A 17,037-nucleotide genomic window follows, 5' to 3' on the forward strand; every position below is an offset into this window, starting at 1 on the left:
AAGATAAAGGAACACCCTGGAACATAGAAGATACAACCCACTGCCAATGTGTTACTAGGACAGATAATCCTCGAGCTACTAGTCACACAGGTGCTTAGTAAATGCTGTGTGAGTGAATGGGTTCCATCTGAGTGGAATCATTTGGGTGAATGGGATTTTTCTACATGACACTTGATATTAATCTATATTGTTATCCTAGTAACTCCCATGCTGCACAGAATCTGAAAATGTACAACTGGTAAAAAGTGCTATGATAACAATGCCTTTGGATATTTTCCTCATTAAGGATATTCAACATACCCTCGGTTTTATATATTTTTAAAACCTTGTAGGGGCCCCTGGGTGGCTCAGTCGGTTAAGCATCCAACTCTTGATCTTGGCTCAGGCTATGATCTCAGGGGTTCCTGTGGGTTTGAGCTCCGTGGTGGGATTCTGTTTGGGGTTCTGTCTCTCCTTCTCTCTGCCCCTCCCCTTCTTGTTCTCTCTCTCTCTCAAATAAACCTTAAAAAAACAACAACAAAAAAACAAACCTTATAGAGCTCCTGTAGGCCAGGCATTATTTGTAGCCTAGTAGTAAAACTGGAAGCAAAATTTGGATATGGTTTCACCAGTCTGGTGAATGCTTTTCATGGCCTTCCAATGCGTTCATCTTGATTTCCACTTGAAAACATCTGCCTTATTCCTTCTGCTATTTTGAAATAGAGGTTCATTGTTTTGAAAGAGATTAAAGTATGTCTCTTATTATTTGACTAATGTCTAAGCCAGTTAAGATATCTTATATATGAGCAGGACTTTTGTTTAACTCATCTGCAACTAAGAAATAGTAGTGTTGACGCTAAAAGAATGAGTTTAGCACCTGGGAGTAGTACTTACTAATTTCTTGTGTAAGATTGAATTCACTTAACAAATTTAGTATGATCCCATTCTGATTGGGTTAGAATTCAGTTTCCAGGCCTGTATTCTTTTAATTCTTATATCCAGTCACTTAAATACAGGACGTACTTTCCTACAATTTGGTGTAGTTCAGTGTGGGTTTTTGTTTTGTTTTTTGAGGCCCATTGTGTCAGACTTGAGACAGAAAACACCAAGAGAACATCCATCACAGGCTCCTGATGACGCTGCCTTCTGACTAGACTAATAGCGTAGTTCTCTCTTGTGACCTGGAATGTGTTTTGTGCCAGTCCCAGTTACAAGGCGTCTCCCCTCAAAGCTAATTCTAGTGGACCGTATATGTTTGGGTTTGTAGAATAAGCCCTCTGTCAACTTGCATTTTAAGGAAAGTCTGTGTTACAAAAATGTTATTAAAATAAGCAGCTGCTTTTGTTTAGTGGCTAGGGTATTTTTAGGGTCCCAGTCATTTTCAGAATAACTACATAATATTTGGCTTTTTAGTCAAAGATTTTGTATGGGGGAAGGATGAGCTCAGAGGAGAGATCCTTCCCTTTGTGTATATTTTTTATTCATTGGTTTTGTTTCCTTTTGGTGTATGATTTTTTATTGATATATAATTTACATACCATAAAACTCATGCCTTAAAGTGCACAATTCAGCATTTTTTAGTATATTTGCAAAGTTCTGCAACCATCACCACTAATTCCAGAACATTTTCATCACCCCAAAAAGAAATCTCCTCCCTGTGAGGTATCACTCCCTCTGTCCCTGACAGCCAGTAAACTACTTTCTCTATTTGGATTTGCCTCTTCAGAACATTTCGTATGGATGGAATCATACAGTATGTGGCCCCTTGTCACTGGCTTCTTTGACTTAGCACAGTGTTTTCAAGTTTCATCCTTGTGGTAGCACGTTATCGATACTTCAATCCTTTTTATGGCTGAATAACATTTGTTGCGTGGATATACCACATTTTAGTTATACATTCATCAATTGATAGATACTTGGATTGCTTTCACTTTTTGGCTATTATGAATACTGTTGCTGTGAACATTCATGTACAGGTTTTTATGTGGATACATGGTCAGTTCTTTCAGTATATACTTAGGAATTGCTGGGCTGTATGGTAACCCTTTGCTTAACACACTTTTGAGCACTTTTTATTTTTTCTTTTGTTTCTTACCCTTTAAACATCTCTCACGAAGGGGTGCCTGGGTGGCTCAGTCGGTTGAGCATCTGACTTGCGGCTCAGGTCATGATCTCACAGTTTGTGAGTTCGAGCCCCATGTCAGCCTTGCTGTTATTATCAGTGGAGAGACCTGTTGTATCCTCTGACCCTCTTTCTCTCTGCCCCTCCCCTGCTCATGCTCTCTCTCTCTCTCTCTCAAAAATAAATTAAAACATAACAAAAAAAAATGTCTTACGAAGTTTGTCTCATGTTAAGAAATCATGTCTGTGAAAATCTAGAAGGAAGAAGAGTAAAAATATTTTGTTATTCTGTCAGAAACAACTGCCAGCATGTAGCAGTTTCTCCTCTTGTGGTTAGTTTAGGCCCTACCCTCTGTCTTTACAGAAAAGGAAGTTCTGTGCAGGAATGCACGGGTACTCTATAACTCTTGCTGTTTAAATAAGTTAAAGACTAGAGAGGTATGTTCGTTGTCTTCAGGAAATCAGATGATGTTTACAGCCAGCCTGGCCTAACTGATGTTGAAATCATTAAGAATAATTCTCTATAGTTCCCTGGAATCCTTGGTACTAAGATGTAAATACCAGAGAAATTAACTCCCACTCTCCTTAAATACTCATTTGTTCATTCATCAGTAAATATTTATTAGGTGCCTGCTCTGGCTCAGAGATACTTCCAGGTCTTAGAAATACTGTGGCTAGGGAAACAGACTAGTGCTCTCATGGATTTACTCTTCCCTTTGTTGGTGGGTCTTGGGACTGTTACCCCTGAAAACAAAACAAATAGGAAACACCTAAATCCTTGTGTATTCATTTTCAGATTTCACTTCCATTGTGTTTTTCCTCACTTGTTTATTTCTGCAGGGTTGGTTTTCCTGCTTGTTGTAAGTAGAGATAGCTGATCAAGATATCACGTAGTGATGTCATCTGGCCAGTCAGATGTGCCTCACAGAGTGACACTGCCTTGATAACATTGCCACTGTCTGGGGCCTGGTCCTTAAGCTTTGCAGGTCCAGAAACTCCATCTTTGTATGTGATAAAGGGGGATGGATTAGTTTGAGGTACAAGAGGTGCCTACAGTGAGAAATACCAATTTTCTAGCCTGTGTACAGTTATAATGCATGCTACAAAGTGAACATGTTGGTCTTCATATACCTTTTTTTTTTTTTTTAAGATTGATTTGTTTATTTAAGTAATCTATGACCTCGGGGTTGAACACAAGACCCTGAGATCAGGAGTTAGTTGCGCTCTGTTCTACTGACTGAGCCAGCCAGGCATCCCCTTCATGTGCCTTTTGGTATGATTCAGTGTCTCTTGGGGCATTGATGAAAGCAAGTCTCTGTTCTTTGAGAATAGAGGGCCAGATCTTGTTACCTAATTAAGATACTCTGGTGAGGACCCTGCATAGCTCTGGACAGTGGTGTCCTTTGTTTTTTAATGTTTGTTTACTTTTGAGAAAGACAAAGAGCGTGAGTGGGTGAGGTCAGAGAGAGGGGAACAGAGGATCCCAAGTAGTCTCCACGCTGACAGCGGCAAGCCTGATGCAGGGCTCGAACTCACGAAATGTGAGATAACAGCCTGAGCCAAAGTCAGAGACTCAACCAACTGAGCCACCCAGGCGCCCCACAGTGGTGTCCTTTTGATCCTCGCTACCACAGATGTGGTTCGTGACCTGAGAGCTTATGAAGAATATAGCAATCAGGCCCTGCCCAGACCTACTGAATCGTAATCTGTACTTGCACAAGATTGTCAGGTATGATATGCATGCACATTAAAAACTGAGGCATACTCCCCTCTCAGGGCTCCATTCCAAGACTGTGGGATCATGACCTGAACTGAAATCAAGACTCAGACACTGAACCAACTGAGCCAACCAGGCACCCTGAGACCTCTACTGATTTCCCTAGTTTAAACCCATAGGTGTGTTGTTAAAAATTGCTGTCCTTTATCCTCAAGGTTAAAACATTGTTTGAGGGGAGCCTGGCTGGCTTAGCTGGTAGGGCATGTGAACTTGATCTTGGGTTTCTGAGTTTGAGCCCTGCATTGGTTGTAGAGCCTACTTTAAAAAAACAAAACAAAACAAAACAAACATTGAGATATCATAGGTTTGTTAATTTTTTAAAAAAAAATTTTAAAGTTTATTTATTTTTGAGAGATAGAGAGGGCACAAGCCAGGGAGGGGCAGAGAGAGACGGAGACAGAATCTGAAGCAGGCTCCAGGCTCTGAGCTGTCAGTTCAGATAATTTTTTGATTTAACTAGCAGTCTTGATATTCTTAATGCATAATACTATGTCCTCTATAGATCATTATTTCCACAGGGTTTGAAAACGCACAGCATACTAAAGACTGGAACAGATCTAGAACTCAGTGGGGAGGAAAAAGTCATTTCAGAAAAGCAGGGCAGGAAGTCTTTAGTAGCTTAGCAAAGAAAAGAAAGCTATCATTGCTGCTTTTATCTCCCACTTCCCCTTCTGTTACCCATTTCAAAACAGTCCAAAAATCTGACTGAAAATGATGTTACTACAGTAGTAGTCTTCATAGTGTCCTAAGAAAAGGTTAAATCTAGAGCTGGGGAAAACCAAGAACAGATGAACTAATTTTAAAATAACCTATAATTCTACTACTTACAGGCAACCACTGTTAACATTTTGGTGTATCCTTCTAGGCATATTATTTTGCAAAACTGAGAGACTACTGTATATACGACTTCATATTCATTTTTTTTTCCTTTTGGTTAGTTTTATATGGAACATTTAGCAACTTAGGGAGCATTTGTTGGTAGGCTAAAGCTGTATTGACGTAGGTATGCCAGAATACTGGAAGTGACTCTCTAGAAGCAAAACTAACCAACAGCCAAGGGGGAAGAAAAAAGCTGCACACATATTTGTGTGCAAAAGACCACGTGTTTACATTGGCTTTCAAACATATTTTCTCAATTATTTTCACACATTTAAAAAAAAATATTATTACGTTTCTTTATTTTTGAGAGGCAGAAAGAGACAGAGTGTGAGTGGGGGAGGGGCAGAGAGAGAGAGAGAGAGGGAAACAGAATCCGAAGCAGCCTCCAGGCTCTGAGCTGTTAGCACAGAGCCTGACGTGGGGCTCGAACTCACGGACCACGAGATCATGACCTGAGCCAAAGTTGGATGCTTAACCAACTGAGCCACCCAGGTGCCCCAACAAATTGTTTTTAAACATGGCACTCTGAAGGCACCTGGGTGGCTTAGTTGTTTAAGCATCCGGCTCTTGATTTCGGCCTAGGTCATAATCTTATGGTTCATGGGATCAAGCCCCAGGTCAGGCCCTGCACTAAGCATGGAGCCTACTTAAGATCCTTTCTCTCCTACTACCCTGCTCGCTCTCTCACTCTCTAAAATAAAATTAAAAAAATAAAATAAAGCTTGCCTTCTGAATCAACAATGTTAAAATCAGTGATGTTAATTACAGAGTGTGTGAACGTCACAGAGGTGCCCAGGTTTTCTCTGTGTAGATGTTGTTTTCGGTGTAAATGTAGTGTATGTATAATTTTGATAGAGAAAAACTACTTATTGCTATAAATCCGGTTAATCTGGCTAATTTATGATCTAAAAAGTCAACCAAATGTAGGACAGGCTTTTATTGAGGGTTATCAAGGGGTCACTTATATTTGCAGTTATTTTACTTTGCCAGCATTTGCTCCTATTAGCCATGAGACCTTGAGAAACTTTTTTTTAATATATATAGATTTAATATTTATTCTTTTTTTTTTTTTTTTTCTTTCCAAGAGAGACAGAATCCGAAGCAGGCTCTGGGCTCTGAGCTGTCAGCACAGAGCCTGATGCAGGGCTTGAACCCACGAACCACAAGGTCATGACCTGAGCCAGAGTTGGACACTTAATTGACTGAGCCACCACCCAGGCGCCCCGAGAAGCTTATCTTTTCTGATCCTCACTTTTCTTATCTGTATGGTGAGGATAAAGATAATACCTACTTTGCTTGGCCAATGTGGGAATTCAAATGAGCAATGTATTTAAAATGCTTAGCACAATGCCTGGGACATATAAAGCACTTAATAAATATTAGCCATAATAATAATACCACTGAATATTATTGTTATTCAAGGAGACATTCCCTGCTTCTTCAGATGTCTCCTACTGTGTTTCCCAGCAGAATGCTGTTTTTGAGTGTAGATGGCAGTTTGTGGCCATCCCACTTACGTAAGAACTTAATACGTTTTATTATAGTTACGTGTGCATGCAACTATCTCTTTTACCAGAGAGACAGTTTTTTTGAGGTCAGGCCCATGCTTTATTCATCTTTATAACCCCAGCTCCTGGCACATATTAGACTTCAATAAATGCTGAATAAGTGCCTTTATGAATGATGTGGGTGTAATTTTGCAGACATTCTTTTTAGATTATTCATGGTCTTGATTTATTAATGCAGATAATCAAGAATTAAATTTGTTTTATCATACAGTTTGGTTATTTGTTGTTACATAATAAACTATGCCTAAGTGTAACGGCTTAAAAAACCATCTTATTTGGGGGCGCCTGGGTGGCGCAGTCGGTTGAGCGTCCGACTTCAGCCAGGTCACGATCTCGCGGTCTGTGAGTTCAAGCCCCGCGTCAGGCTCTGGGCTGATGGCTCGGAGCCTGGAGCCTGTTTCCGATTCTGTGTCTCCCTCTCTCTCTGCCCCTCCCCCGTTCATGCTCTGTCTCTCTCTGTCCCAAAAAAAAAAAAAAAAAGTTGAAAAAAAAAAAACCATCTTATTTGCTTACTGTTCTGGGGATTGACTGGGACTGGGTTAGGCACTTCTTCCAGTTTTGCTGGCGACACTCGTGTAATTGCAGTCAGATGGTAGCTAAGACTGGAAAGTTCAAGAAAGAATGTTCACTTACCTGTTAGGAGCCTTAGTGGCAGTGGGACTCAGTTGGAATGCTGTCATGGCTGGGCTGAATGCTAGTCTCCCTCTCTCCTCCCTCCCTTCCCGCTTCTCTCCTCTTTCCACTCTTTACAAAGGAGTGGCTCAAGACCCTCAAAAGTGCAGAAGCAGCAGTTGCCAGACCTTCTAAAGGCTGAGAGCTGGAACTGACACAGCTTTAGTTCCACTGTGCACTTATGCCTGCAAGTGCACATCACAGCCCAGCCCGTGCTCTCGGGGACTGAACAAAGATAGAGTATCAGGACGTGTGGTTCTTGGTTCCCTGGGGACCACTAATAAATGTTTCTGAATGTTCTCAAATAGATATTAAAAAAAAAAAAAAAAAAGCGCCTAACTCTAAGAGAGGCAAGGAGGAAATGTAGCGGCACTTACGAGTCCGTAAGTGAGTCATACAATACAAATTCTCTGCACTTTACTCGCTTTGTGATGTGGACATGTTTATCTCTCTGACTCCACTATGTTACTCATCTACAGATGCTTTCTTCACAGGGTTGTGGTAGCATTTAAATGAGACCATGGCTGTAAGTACCTGGCACACAGTAGGTGTTCAGCAGATGATCGCTGTTGTTGCTGTTATTATTATTGCCATCATCATTATTATTTTCAGTGACTGATATCTTGGTGTCCGTGCAAAGACAAGTGGCTGATGCAGTACATTTCACATGAATTGAGAAGAAACATTGTGGTTGGCTTTTCCAATTTCAGTGGACTATTTTATATCTTATTTTTGATCGCTATGTTCTTCAGCTAAGTGTTCAAAGCCAGTCTCTAATTTTAAAATAATTTTGGGTGCCTGGTTGGCCTCGTCACTGGAACATGTTTCCTCAGTCTGAGGATTGTGAGTTCAAGCCCCATGTTGGGTGTAGAAATTACTTAAAAATAAAACCTTTTAAAAAAATAACAAAAGAGTTTTAGTTGCTTGTTTGTTAATTTTTGTTGGAAACTAAACTTGGAGGACAAAAATTATTTTCTTCTATAAAGTCAAAATTGTTTTAGAGGAGATGGAGATTTCAGTTTCTTAATTTTCTGAAATATGCTATTATATTTATTATATCGTATTGTTTTACATTATATTGATGTAGCAACTATATATTGCCACTGAAGACCACAGATGTTTTAAGTCGCGTTCTACATAGGTTTTATAACCTTTTTAGTATCTAAACTCATGAGGAAAATATATCAGTCTCTGTTATCTTGGAGGGCTATGAAGTATGCATTTACTAGGCTTTTGCAAGCCTTAGTATTGATACGTAAACTTGATGACTTTTTGGCATTTTGTGAACCCATCCTCATGTTAAGACATTAAAAATACAGTTGCTTGGTGGAGCCTGGGTGGCTCAGTTGGTTGAGTGTCCTGCTCTTGGTTTTGGCTTAGGTCATGATCTCACGGTTTGTGAGTTCAAGCCCTGAGTCAGTCTCTGGGCTGACAGTACAGAGCCTGCTTGGCATTCTCTGTCTCTTCCTCTCTCTCTCTGCCCCTCCCCTGCTTGCATTCTCTCTCTCTCTCAAAAATAAATAAACTTGAAAAAAAAATCACAGTTGCTTAGGGGACACTCAATTAAGCATTCAACTTGATCTTAGCTCATGTCTTGATCTCAGGGTTATGAGTTCAAGCCCTGGTTGGGCTCTGTGCTGGGTGTGAAACCTAGTTAAAAAAAAAATTTTTTTTTAATTTTTATTAAAAAAAATTTTTTTTTTACATTTATTTATTTTTGAGAGATAGAGACAGGACACTAGTCAGGGAGGGATAGAGAGAGAGGGAGACACAGAATCCGAAGCGGGCTCCAGGCTCTGAGCCATCAGCACAGAGCCTGACGTGGGGCTCGAACTCAAGAACCGTGAGATCATGACCTGAAGTCAGACGCTTAACTGACTGAGCCACCCAGGCGCCCCCCCCCCCCACCCCCCCAGTTTAAGGATTAGATTAAAGGATTAGATTAAACTGCAGTAGAAACTTTGTAAGTAAGCTTTAATGGTCTGTTACAGTAGAGGTTTGATGGAAAATTGGTTTGGAATATTATTAATCAGCATAAACAGTGTATATGACAACTTCCTTTTTGAGACCTTGAGTTGCTTATTATTTGTATTCTATTTAAATGTACTTTGTTACTATCACAGTTGTTTTGCTCTAGAATGGCTAGGTAGAATTTGGGGCTGTTTGGTAGTCTACCATGATTCTTTTTTTTTTTAATTTTAGAGAGAGAACATGAGAGCTGAAGAGAGGAGCTGGATGGAGTGAGGGGCGTTGGGAATCTCAAGCAGGCTCCATGCTGAGTGTGGAGCCCCATGTGGGGCTGGATCTCACAACCCTGGGATTGTGACACAAGCTGAAATCACGAGTCTGATGCTCAGGGCACCTGGGTGGCTCAGTCGGTTAAGGGTCTGACTTCAGCTCAGGTCATGATTTCACAGTTTGTGAGTTCAAGCCCTCATTGGGCTTGGTGCTGGCGGCTCAGAGCCTGGAGCCTGTTTCAGATTCTGTGTCTCCCTCTCTCTCTGCCCCTCCCCCGCTCATACTCTGTGTCTGTCTCTCTAAAAAATAAATACACATTAAAAAAAAAAAAAGAGTCTGATGCTCAACCAACTGAGCCACCCAGGGCCCCCAACCACACGATTCTTTTTTTTTAATTTTTTTTTTTTTTTTTTTTTTTTCAACATTTTTTATTTTTTGGGACAGAGAGAGACAGAGCATGAACGGGGGAGGGGCAGAGAGAGAGGGAGACACAGAATCGGAAACAGGCTCCAGGCTCCGAGCCATCAGCCCAGAGCCTGACGCGGGGCTCGAACTCACGGACCGCGAGATCGTGACCTGGCTGAAGTCGGACGCTTAACCGACTGCGCCACCCAGGCGCCCCCCAACCACACGATTCTTTATGCAAGGATAAGAAATACAGGGGCGCCTGGGTGGCTCAGTTGGTTAAGCATCCGACTTTGGCTCAGGTCATGATCTTGCAGTTGGTGAGCTTGAGCCCTGTGTTGGGCTCTGTGCTGACAGCTTGGAGCCTGGAGTGTTTTCAGATTCTGTATGTGTCTCTCTCTCTCCCTCTCTCTCTGTCTCTCTCTGCCCCTCCCCCGCTTGCACTCTGTCTCTGTCTCTCAGAAATAAATAAGCATTAAAAAGAAAAAAAAGGATAAATACATGTTACAGCAGGAAGTGTTTTCAGTCAGTACATAATTTATAGGTTTACCTGGGAACTCCTGAAAATGGGAAAAGTGGAAAGACCGTGGTCCTTGGAGTCAGACTGTTTCTGGCACCATGAAGCCTTGGGAAAGTTATTTGATTTCTTCAAGATTCACCCTCTTCAGTGTAAACCATGGAGACCCACCTGTTAGAGTCATTGTGAAGTTAATGAGCTAACGGTGAACACGTTGGACCATGGTAACACGTCAAATAAGAAGAAACCACTCAGCAGTCAAGTCTGTGTTGTTTAGTTTCATAAAGCCAAGCAAATGAACTTGATGAGTTACATGATTGGATAAAAGGTGACTGTGGCTTAAATTATGAACTGTTTCAGGGGTGCTGTGTGACTCAGTCCATTGAGCATCTGACTCTTGATTTTGTGCAGGTCCTGATCCCAGGGTTGTGGGGTTGAGCCCCCCCATTGGGCTCAGCGCTGAGCATGGAGCCTGCTCAGAATTCTCTCTCCCCTTCTCTGCCCCTCTCCCCCACTTGGGCCCTCGCTCTCTCTCTGTCTCTCTCTTTTGAAAAAAAAAAAAAAAGGGGGGGGGACCATTTTGTGGAGAAGAAAATGATGCCAAGGTAGTATCAGGTCTGAAACGGCAATGGTTGGGGTTCTGTGAACAAAAGGGACCACACTTACAATGGAAGTGTAGGAAGTAGATTTGGAAGTGGAGTCTCCCCTCCCTGGCCCTCTCACTGCTTTATGTTCACATACTTCCTTTTTTTTTCCCCCCTCTGAGGTTCTGAAATAAAAACAAAACATATTTGGCCTCTGAAACAGTTGAAGGAGCTTTTGAATTCTTTCTAAAGAGGAAATTGACTTTACCTAACCAATGCACTTCCTGTGTGTGTAGTATCCGTTAAAGAGTGAGACAGGACCTCATTGGTATACTTCTCAACTGCAGAATTTCCTCTTGGTGCTGGGAGTGTGAACTGTACTACAGGGTTTTGACATGTTATCTTCATTTATTTTGGAATCTGTAAGGTCTGTCATGATTCACCTAGGGATCTTGTTTAAAACGTAGGTTCTGATTCTGTGGTTCTCGGTGGGGCCTAAGAGTCTGCATTTCTTTCTTTCTTTTTTTTTTTTTTTTAATGTTTTTATTTATTTTTGAGACAGAGAGAGACAGAGCATGAACAGGGGAGGGGCAGAGAGAGAGGGAGACACAGAATCCGAAACAGGCTCCAGGCTCTGTGCTGTCAGCACAGAGCCCGACGCGGGGCTTGAACTCAAACTGTGAGATCATGACCTGAGCTGAAGTCGGACGCTTAACTGACTGAGCCACCCAGGCGCCCCAAGAGTCTGCATTTCTTTTTTTTTTAATTTTTTTTTAATTTTTTATTTTTTAATATATGAAATTTACTGTCAAATTGGTTTCCATACAACACCCAGTGCTCATCCCAAAAGGGGCCCTCCTCAATACCCATCACCCACCCCACCCTCCCTCCCACCCCCCATCAACCCTCAGTTTGTTCTCAGTTTTCAACAGTCTCTTATGCTTTGGCTCTCTCCCACTCTAACCTCTTTTTTTTTTTTTTTTTTCCTTCCCCTCCCCCGTGGAAGAGTCTGCATTTCTAACAGCATTCAGGTGATACATCAAAATCATAAGGCATTCTTTCCCTAGTTCCTTAAAAAAGGTCTTAAAAATGTACATGATTAACTTCATTTTTATTCAGCAACATTTATTTCCCTGGTGCTATGTATGTTAGGGCCTGAGTCTTAAAAATCCCACAGGTGACTCATGAAGCAAATCAAGTACATTTTGAATATGGCTCCCTCCCCCTTTTTTTTTTTTTCTTCAACCTTGGCTTGGGCTAATTTCATAGAAGTTCCTTAGTAACTGCACAGACAGTGATCAACAAACTTAAATTAGAATCTCTTTTTCCTTTTTAAAAAAAAAATTTTTTTTAATGTTTATTTATTTTTGAGACAGAGAGAGACATAGCATGAACGGGGGAGGGCCAGAGAGAGGAAGACACAGAATCTGAAGTAGGCTCCAGGCTCCTAGCTGTCAGCTCAGAGCCCGACGCGGGGCTTGAACTCATGGACTGCAAGATCATGACCTGAGCTGAAGTCGGCTGCTCAACCGACTGAACCACTCAGGCGCCCAGAATCTCTCTTTTTCTTTATGATTTAAGGAATTCTTTGGGGTGCCTGGGTGGCTCAGTTGGTTAAACTTCTGACTTTGGCACAGGTCATCATCTCACAGTCTGTGAGCTTGAGTCTGGCATCAGGCTCTGTGCTGACAGCTCAGAGCCTGGAGCCTGCTTCAGATTCTGTGTCTCCCTCTCTCTCTCTGCCCCTCCCCCACTCATACTCTGTCTCTGTCTCCAAAAATGAATAAACATTTAAAAAAAAATTTTTAAAAAAAGGAATTCGTTCACTTCACACATACTGTAAGTTAAATTAATGTTGGAAGGAGAAAAAATTATTTCCATGATCCTTCCACTTCATCTAATCGTCAGACTGTCCCTGTATTTTCCTCCCTGTATTTCTTTGTACTCTTTGAGCATAGGCATCTTTTGTTTTTACATGGTTGTGAATATTTCTGGAAAACAATTTTGTATTCTGCTTTTTAAATTTAGTATTAGAGAATAAATGGAAACTTTTTAAATTTCTGTTAACTGTTAAAGTCGTATGCTTTGTGGATTTTCTTGGACTTCAAATGCTCTTGCAAAGATAAAGTTAGCAAAAGGGTTAGAGTATAAATGTAATAATGTCCTTATGAAACTAATATCTGCAAAGTAAGTATGTGTTTGCTTTAATTCAAGTTTTTGGCTTTTGTTAGAATTTTCCTGTTAAGTGGGAGTGAATTGTGTGTTATCCATATTCTTAAAAAAAAAAAAAAAATCTTGTATCTGTATAGACAACTGGTTTGTTTTCAAAATATGTCTGAGCTGTAAAGATTTCCCTGCCCTACCTCCCAGAACAGCAGCTCTTACTCTGGGCTCTGTGGACCTGAGGGCAGTGTTTCTCAGAGTCTGGGCTGCAGAATCACAGGTGTGCTTGTGAAACATGAGAACTGTATCCATATACCCCTTCACCCTTCTTGAAGGTTCTGAATCATTAGGTCTGGGATGGAGCCCTACAATTTAAATTATAACAGGCAGCCTACATGATGCTTCTGCAAACCAAGTTTCAGAATTACTGTTTCAGGCAAGCCATGGTTGAAATTTGAGGGAATTTGTAGCTTTGAAATTGAATTAATTTCTTTAGAGTACGTATTATTCATTTTGCTGGGAAGAAGGTCTATAGACCTCTTGTTGAGATTTGCGAAGAGGAACGGGACTCAGAAAGGATGAAAGCGTTGTCCCAGAGGTGTGTTTTCATGAACATTCTCTGCCTTCTGTGAGCCTCTTTGAATTCTAAATAAATTCTTAGTTTTACCACAATGAGGGCATTTTATCCATTAGGTAATTTAAAAAATGTATTAATGGCCTTCTAATCTACCTTTTATTTACTACTTTTCAGTAAAATGAACCTTACTCCCCTCCTAATTAAAAATTTTTTTGTACTGAAACATACTGTTGCCAAGAACTACTTTGCGTAGATAGTAATACTTTCTAACATTTTTTGGGAACATCAGTGTGCCAGTTATTTTACCAAGTGTAATACATAGATTATTTTTATTTAATCCTTACAGCAACTCCATGAGGTAAGCATTACACTGATTTGACAATTAAGGAAATTGAGGTGTAGAGTGCTTAATTAACGTGACCAAAATCGACGGGGTTTGTGAATGATGGAACCAGGATTTGAGCCCGTTCAGTTTTACCTGAAGGCCAGTTTTATGCATTTCTGCAAGTTTGTGCAAATCAGTCACATTTGATTTATCAAGAAATGGAAGATGGTTGTTGTGTAGTGCCTTGAGATTTTGAGTGATGCCCGCCCGTGTATTAGCCTATTCAGAGATTCTGAGTTTTTATGTTCTTCCTTTTCAGATCAAAGAGAGTGCATCCCAGACCAGAGATGTCCTCAAACAGCATTTTAATGACTTAAAGGGAACCCTTGGGAAGCTCCTGGATGAGCGATTGGTGACCCTTCTGCAAGAGGTGGACACCATTGAACAGGAGACCATTAAACCTCTAGATGATTGCCAGAAACTCATAGAGCACGGAGTTCATACCGCAGAGGACTTAGTCCAAGAAGGTGGGAGTCCAGGGAGCCTGTTAAGTGTGGCACATTCAGATTGGCACTTTGTCGATTTCTCAGGGTGCCAACAGGCTTCTTGCCATCTGTGGGGTGCTTAGAATGTTCCTGCCTTAGGATGGTTTGTAATATAGGACAGCAGATACTGTGAGGTATCCCAGGGTGAGTGCAGTTAAAGTGTTAATTATAATTATTTACAAAACAAGGAGTTTTGTAAAACAAAAACAAGGTTTTTCTCAAATGGTTCTATGATAGGGTCTTACTCACTGTTAACACAGTGATTTTAAGGTCCTTTTGAGTCTATTTAAATGTTTTTCAGTGTTCAAATAATTTAATTCCATTGTTAGTTTTAGAAGGTTACAAATTACGATCGGTGTTTACTCCTGAAATCGTAGTAGTTCCGTACCTATCTGTAGCCCGTTATTGTGGTTAAAGCATGCCCAGATCTTGCCTTGCTACCTTCCCGTCTTCACACCCACCTTCCTCCCTTCACATACTTCTTTGTTGAGTGTATTAATTAAAAAGATCACAGTTCTGCCCTGTGGGGTTCACAGCACAGTGAGAGAGGCATACATGCTGAGAGCAATCTAAGACCCACAGGAGCACAGAAGGGAAAGCCCTTAACTCCGGGAGAGTGTAGGGTAGCTTTCTGTAGGAGGAGTTGCACAGAGGCTTGAAGGAATTCATTAAGCAGACAAAGGAAGAAAGGAGGTAACAGCACAATTTGAAGCAGAAGTAACATCACGAGTGAAGTGAATGGTGTATCAGGGATCTATTGAAGTATTTTAGGCAGCAGAGTTACACAATCAGATTTGAATTAAAAAAAAACAACAACAACAACAACAAAATGGTACTGCCTACAGTTTGGAGACTGTATTGGAGGTCATAAGACTGAGGTAAAAGAGGCCAATTAGGAAGTTGTAGCACTAATCCAGACAGGAAATGATGAAGGCAACGACAGGTAGAGATGATGTGGAGCTGATTTTAAGATTTTTCAGAAAGAGAATTGATGATTTTACTTGTCAGTGAGTGTTGATTACTGGTGATTGTCTGGATATTGGAGGATAAGGGAAGGCCTTAGGATGACCAAAACCAGCCTGATTTTGGATTACCAGGTGAATTGTGCTGTTTATGGACATAAACAAAGGAGAAGGGTGGGCTTCACTGGGTAGTTGGGCATTCAGTGTGGGGCAAGATGCCCAGAAGGTAGTTGGGAATGTGGCATGTGGCTTAGGAGAGAGATCAGTATGGCAGTATGACTGACAATTGATGGTGTATACATCGCGTGTGAATCCATGAGAGTAAGTAAATCATCAAGAGTTAGTGTACAATATTGAGAAGAGAGGGTGGCAGAGGGTAGACGGTGGGGGATGCCAGCATTTAAAGGACAGTTGAGGAAAAAGGAGCCAGAGGAGACTGAATATCACCCATTCTGCATTGAGTGCTGTGAAATGGCATGAGATAAAAAGGGTGAGTGGCTAACAAGTCTGTCATTCCAACTGGAAATTCATCCCTTTGTGGTAACATTTAGAATGTGCTATTGGTATTATCTGTAGATGCTAATTACATTTTGTCTTCTCTTCAGTGAGAACTGCTTATTTGACACTGACCCTAGCAGTGCCTTTGAGAAAATGCTTCTTAGTGGGACCACAGAACGTCTTTCCCTGGAGGCTTTGCATTTGGAAACAAACCCAGAAGTAGTTCACAGGTCATCCATCACCCTGAGGACTGAGAAATGTTTTTATTTTAGAAAAGAAATCCTTTGAGGCACAAACTTGTTTGTTACAGCATCTGATGCTTAAATTTTTTTATATTTCAGAAATATTTTGAATTTCAATCTCTTCCTCTCAAGGGATAAAGCCTTATTGATGGAATTTTGAGGACTTTCAGGCATTGTTCAATATGTCTCTGTTTTCCTGTTGGTGAGGGAGAATGTCATGTTATATGGTCCCCAAAAACTTGAGTCACACCAGGACACATTCAGATGGAAAGAGTCCCGGTACTGTTTCTTCGGGGTCCTGGAATGACACAGAAGTTGTCTTTATATAGCTCCTCCTTTTTATTTTTCTGTGGAATAATTTTTTTTTTAATGTTTGTTTATTTTTGAGAGAGAGAGTGTGTGTATGAAAGAGGGAGTGGCAGAGAGAGAGGGAGACAGAGGATCTGAAGCAGGTTCTGCGCTTGAGAGTACAGAGCCTGATGCGGGGCTCAAACTCACTGACCTCGAGATCATGACCTGAGCCAAAGTCAGACGCTTAACCGACTGAGCCACCCAGATGCCCCTCTGTGGAATAATTTCTAATGTGTGATATTCTTTCAGGAAAATAGCTGTATCATTTGACTTTATAAGACCCCGTGCCCTATTCTTCTGTCAGGGTAATACCTGTACTGGCTCCTATTGGAGTTCTGTAAGTCAAGATTCTGTAGGAGAGATGGCAGAAAGTACCTGCACCTTGTCCATTGCATAAAATTGGTTGACAAACTAGGGGCGCCTGGGTGGCTCAGTAGGTTGAAGCATCCGACTTCGGCTCAGGTCATGATCTCGATCGAGGTCAGTGAGTTCGAGCCCCGCATCAGGCTCTGTGCTGACAGCTCAGAGCCTGGAGCCTGCTTCAGATTGTCTCCCTCTCTCTCTGCCCCTCCCCCACTCATACTCTGTCTCTCTCTGTCTCTCAAAAATGAATGTTTAAAAAAATGTATAAAAA

The 17,037-nt window shown here is 41.2% G+C and overlaps 1 protein-coding gene across 1 annotated transcript in view; it reads left to right on the forward strand.

Moving 5' to 3' along the window:
• The window catches only part of CRLF3 (cytokine receptor like factor 3), a 44,790-nt gene that overhangs the window by 993 nt on the left and 26,760 nt on the right, over positions 1–17,037 (forward strand). Inside the window, exon 2 of the mRNA XM_058704386.1 lies at positions 14,125–14,332. Coding sequence (XP_058560369.1) covers positions 14,125–14,332 — 208 coding nt within the window. The remainder of the gene's footprint in view (positions 1–14,124; positions 14,333–17,037) is intronic.

This window comes from Neofelis nebulosa, chromosome 16 (assembly GCF_028018385.1).
Source record: "Neofelis nebulosa isolate mNeoNeb1 chromosome 16, mNeoNeb1.pri, whole genome shotgun sequence".
In the NCBI taxonomy this organism is placed as follows: Eukaryota; Metazoa; Chordata; class Mammalia; order Carnivora; family Felidae; genus Neofelis; species Neofelis nebulosa.